This window comes from Bombina bombina, chromosome 9 (assembly GCF_027579735.1).
Source record: "Bombina bombina isolate aBomBom1 chromosome 9, aBomBom1.pri, whole genome shotgun sequence".
NCBI lineage: Eukaryota > Metazoa > Chordata > Amphibia > Anura > Bombinatoridae > Bombina > Bombina bombina.
The window spans coordinates 41083725-41089345 of NC_069507.1; the positions used below are offsets into that span (position 1 = coordinate 41083725).

At 38.1% G+C, this 5621-nt stretch overlaps 1 protein-coding gene across 1 annotated transcript; it reads left to right on the plus strand.

Moving 5' to 3' along the window:
• The first annotated feature begins 1324 nt into the window (after positions 1-1324).
• LOC128640372 (uncharacterized) lies at positions 1325-2551 on the plus strand. The gene is made up of 2 exons (XM_053692867.1): positions 1325-1375; positions 2082-2551. The coding sequence occupies exons 1-2, from the start codon at positions 1327-1329 to the stop codon at positions 2549-2551; spliced, it is 519 nt and encodes a 172-aa protein (XP_053548842.1). The 5' UTR covers positions 1325-1326.
• Positions 2552-5621: the final 3070 nt, after the last annotated feature.

A 5621-nucleotide genomic window follows, 5' to 3' on the forward strand; every position in this document is an offset into this window, starting at 1 on the left:
ACATTTGATAAATCGGCCCCTATATCTCTATAAATACCTGGATAAATCTTTTTATTGTTTGCCATCTCTGGAATCTAAGGCGATTATAAAAACGTGTTTATATCTTTGAATAGAGTAAGTAGAGTGCCATATCTTAGTAAGTCAATTAGTTTTTAATTAGCAACATTCCACAATATGAAAATACACAGAAATAAATCCTGTCCTTGGTTTCTATAGAGAGCATAGCTTAGAATCCTTTTATTATTCTACCAGATAGATTTCCTAATGTTTTTATAACTATGATGTGACATAAATTGCAGCAAAGATTATTATAGTAACAAGACAAAATAACACAATGCTGTCCTCCTGTTTAAAAAGTAAAACTACAGTATTAGGTTACTACTCAAGATGCTATTACTTTTCCTTCTGTGCCTGCTGCAGTCTTCAAAGTCATTCTCTTATTGTATCCCCTTACAATTATCAGTTAGCGCCTTCTTGGAGCTTATATTTGTTACGTAACTTTTACACTGTGCAAAAAAAACTGCAAACATGTAACACTTCCCCTCTCTATTATGTGATCTAAACTGAAGTGCCAGAGTAGAGCGGTCAAAAAGCAGATCTGTGTAAGTGCACTGCTCCTATCACATGATGCAGCAATACGTGAGCTACAAGATGGCAGTGCCCGGTATAAAAGGCAGAGCTTTACCAGCTGGATTCTGTAATGAGGGAAAATAAGAGAATGGCTTTAAACAGAACTGCATTTACAGGAGGGAAAACAATACAATGGTGACGAGTAGTAGTTATAACACTGAGGTTGTACTTAGCAGTATAATATCCCTTTAAAACTTGTAACAATTAATTTTTTATTTATTTTTGTAGGAATTTTTTTTTTAAGGATTTGATGGAAGTTGGTAAATGATTCACCCTTCCTTCTTATATTTTATTTTATTATGTCAAAAGGATATGACTGTGTATATAAAGATACTTTGTAGACATGATGTGTTTTCTTTTGTGACACATTTTAAATCCCATCTCTTTATAGGGAACATACAATTTACCTGCAACCTCTTAATATACAGTGATACATGAGCATTACTTAGTTTATAAAATGTGATGAGATCAAAGAAATGCTGTTCTGTAAATATACCTGCCCTAAGTCATTCCTAACTATTAATGCAGCAGTCATGACAGATTCTCATTGGATGGTGCATGGTCCTGCAAATACATCATTATTCTTACTCACTGTGTAATAGCAGCTAACTGTGTATATAAGCAGCTCCTCAAGGTCCTGTTGAAATATCCAAAGCAGCTTCATCTTCTCTGCTACCAGAACCAGAACCTGTAACAATGCCTGCAGCCAAAGGAGGAGGACAACAGAAACACGATCAATGCAAGGGTATTTATATATTTTTTAAAAAACATTTTCAGCACTTTGTCTGCAGTTTTATAAATTAAATTGTCTATGTGTAAATCTTAAATGAAGAATCTTATGTATTTTGTTGGGGCATTTTCATCTATTAGATTAAGGCTGTATGACATTTTTACACAGCTAGACAGTGATAGTTCATATGCGCCATAGAGATAACATTGTGCTCACTCCAGTGGAGTTATTTATGAGTAAGCACTGTTTGGCTAAAATGCAAGTCTGTCAAAAGAACTGAGATAGGGGGCAGTCTGCAAATGCTTATATACAAGGTTATCACAGAAGTAAAAAGTATATTAATATTACAGTGTTGGTTATGCAAAACTGGGGAATGGGTAATAAGGGGATTATCTATCTTTTTAAACAATAACATTTTGCAAGTATACTATCACTTTATGTAAATTACCCAGAACTCTCTAACATGTTTTGCTTTATGTTTTATGATTTAATTTTTCTTAACCTGTATTGAAACCCATAGTGTTGGCAATTTATATACAATGGTATTAGTTGCATTAGTAATAATAATAATAATAATACCAGTAATAGCTAATGTTTGAACTCTAGTATATTAAAATAAAGCATATAATCCACACAGGATTGTTCTATTTTTAAGTTAAAAATTATGTTATATTTCTTGCTTTTCTTTGATTCCATGTGTACTGCTCTATTTTGCAATTAGATCCTTGCCAACAACAAGGTCATGGCAGTCAAGGACAAGGGGGTCATGGACATGGAGGCCAGGATCATGGAGGTCAAGGGCATTGTGATCAAGGTCACGGAGGTCAAGACCATGGAGGCCAAGGGCATGGAGGTCAAGGTCATGGAGGTCAAGGGCATTGTGATCAGTCTCAGGGCGGACAAGGTCATGGAGGTCATGGAGGTCAAGGGCATTGTGATCAAGGTCACGGAGGTCAAAGTCATGGAGAACAAGGTCATGGGGGCAAAGGGCATGGAGATCAAAGTCATGGAGGCCAAGGGCATGGTGGACAAGGACATGGAAGTCAAGGTCATGGAGGTCAAAGTCATGGAGGCCAAGGGCATGGAGGTCAAGGAGGTCAAAGTCATGGAGGCCAAAGTCATGGAGGCCAAGGGCATGGAGGTCAAGGTCTTGGAGGCCAAGGGCATGGTGGACAAGGAGGTCACTGTTAAGCCAATAAAAGCCATATCTAATGAGGCTGATATTATGAATTTAATGTGCATGGAGATAAAATAAAACACTGAAAGTATTTCAATGGGTTTAAAAATCACACTAAGTTTTGAACATAAAGCAACTCTATAAATACCCATATGTATAATGTTATAATACCTGTGCAGAACTAAGCATTGTACTTTATAAATATTCAAAAATTAAATCATCATGAATAACAATCACTTGCGCATGTATGTTTATAATGAAACACTTCTCTGGTCAGTGGAAATATAGATACATAAATAGATAAAGATTAAAATATATATACAGAAAAACATATATACAAATATGATAGATAGTATGGTTTTAGAAAATTCAGCAATATTATTATTATAATTATCATTTATGAAAAATTCCTGTAGCACTGAATACAGAGGTATACAATGAGAATGATTTGTGATAAGATACAAAAAAACATAACAGACTAAACAAATCTAGTACAGGAGGAAGAGGGTCCTGCTCTAAAGAACTTATAGTCTACAGGTTGAGGGTACAGAGGCATAAGGTTTGGGATAGCTTGTTTTCAAAGAGCATCTGAAGCTATACGTTTGGAGACAGTCTTATCTAGCGGGTAGAGTGTACCAGAGGACAGGAGCATTGCATGAGAAGTCTTGAGATAGGAGAGTGATGTAGAGATAATAAGAGTGGAGAGACGTAGGCTAGAGGTTAATCAAAGAGGATGGGTCAAGGAGTATTTGGAGATGAGAGAGGAAATATAGTTGGGAGCAAGGCTTTTGAGTGCTTAATAGATTTGGGTTAATACATTGAATTGTGTTCTGGAGTGTATGGGGAGCCAATAAAGAGACTGGCAGAGCAGATCAGCTAATGTATCAGTGACTTAGGTGTATGAATCTGGCTGAAGCATTCATAAAAGATTGGAGGGGGGAGAGGCATTGTTTGGAAAGGCCATTAAGAAGTAGATTGCAGCAATCAATGTGTGACAAAACAAGGGAATTCATTATTATTGTTGTCATTTCTTGAGTAAGGAAAGGTCTAATTCTGGGCATGTTGCATAGGTTATACGGCAGGATTTGGCGAGCACTTCTTTATTTGGATTGAATGTTAATTCAGAGTCAAGTGTGACCCCCAAGACAGCAGACCTGGGGTAAGGTGTTGAGAATAGAGTCTCTAACTGTAAGAGACATGTCAGGTGATGGATGTCTCAAAGAGGGGGAATAAGAAGCAGCTAAGTTTTAGACATATTGAAATGGAGGTTATTGTGGAGACATCCAAGAGGAAATTGCAGAGAGACAGTTGGTATAATCTGATTGAATAAAGTGGGAGAGATATTAGGAGAGGAAAGATACATTTTGGGTCTCATCAGCGTATAAGTGGTACTGGAATGCAAATGAGCATATAAGTTTTCTAGAGGAGGGTGTATAGTGAGAAAAAAGCAAGGGACCCAAGACAGAGCCTTGTGGTACGTCAACTGAGAGAGGCAAAGGATAAGAGGAAATGAAGCAAACCAAGAGAGTTAGGCGATTATAGACTGGTTTAAAAATGATTTTGGAAGCAAAGGGAAGTAAGGAGAGGGTGGAGGGGTCAAGCAAGGGCTTTTTTAGGATTGGTGTGATTGACGCATGCTTGAATGTATCAGCAAATGCACCAGTGGTTAAGGCAGGTGTTAGAGAAGCAGAGAGAGAGGAAATGAGTTGTGAAGTAATAGTTTCAAGTGGGCAGATTGTGAGATGAGCAGAATATAGGAGTACAAAGACTTATTCCTCTGTTACAGGAGGAAAGTAGCAGATAGTTTTGTAAATAGAATGGGTGGGTAGGAGGGCTGGGTTTGAGGGCTGTGAGGGAAAGATGTCTTTACTAATTGTGATGGATTTTATTTGTGAAGTGATCAGCAATAATCTGAGTAGTGCATTTGGCAGTGGGTGGAGGTGGGTGTAGAAGGGAGTTAATGGTTGAGAACAGCCTTCTGTTGTTGGATGTGTAAGTTGACACAAGGAAGGAGAAATTGAGTTGCTTGGCCAGACTGAGGGTTAGAATTGTATGACCTGAGGATGAATTTATAATGCAGGATATCAGCACAGGTTCATGATTTTCTCCACTGATATTCAGCAGCCTGTGAAGATTGCTGAAGATAGTGGGTCTGTTTGGTGTGTCATGGTTGTCATTGAGTGAAAGATGCATGGCAAACAGTAGAGGTGCAGAATTATACTGTAAGGCCAAGAAGAGGTGCAGAATTATACTGTAAGGCCAAGAGATAGATACAATTTTGGAGGGTAGAGATTTTAGTTTAGCAGAAAGGTCTGTGAGGTAATACAGGAAACCCAGGTAAATCTCCATCTATTCTTTATTTGGCATATATCTGGACATGGGAAAAGGTCGCTAGCTCCTGGTCTGGTGAAATTCCCAAGTGTGCCCAAAGTCACTTTACATCACATTATATCTAAACTATAATCGCGTTTGCAACGCGTCGGTCGGTGTTGCCAGTTGTGCACGTTTCCTCAAAGGAATGTTGGTTGCGCGAGGCAGCCAAAAGAATGTTGGGTGCGCATGCAGCCAAAAGAATCCACCTAGATGCAGCGTAGACAAACGAAGCAGCATTAAGAAAAAAAAAAAAACTAACCGCACGCATGAAGTATGAAAAAAAATAAAACTAACCGCCCGCACGAAATATAAAAAATAAATAACCACCCACAGGAAGTATTAACAAAAAAAAAACCTAACTGCCCGTACGTAGTATTAAGAAAAAAACCCCTAATCACCCGCACGTAGTATTAAGAAAAAAAAACATAACCCTTAAACTGCCAAACCCCTACAACAGAAACTACCTAACCCTTAAACCGCCAAACCCCCACAACGCCAACTAAATAAATGACAATATTAACCCCATAACCGCAAAACCCTACAACGCCAACTACCTAATTATACTATTAACCCCTAAACCGCCAACACCCCATATCACAATAAACCTAATTAACCTATTAACCCCTAAACCGTCAACCCCCCACATAGCAATAAACCTAGTTAACCTATTAACTCCTAAACCGCCAACCCCCCAAAACGCAAATAACTAAC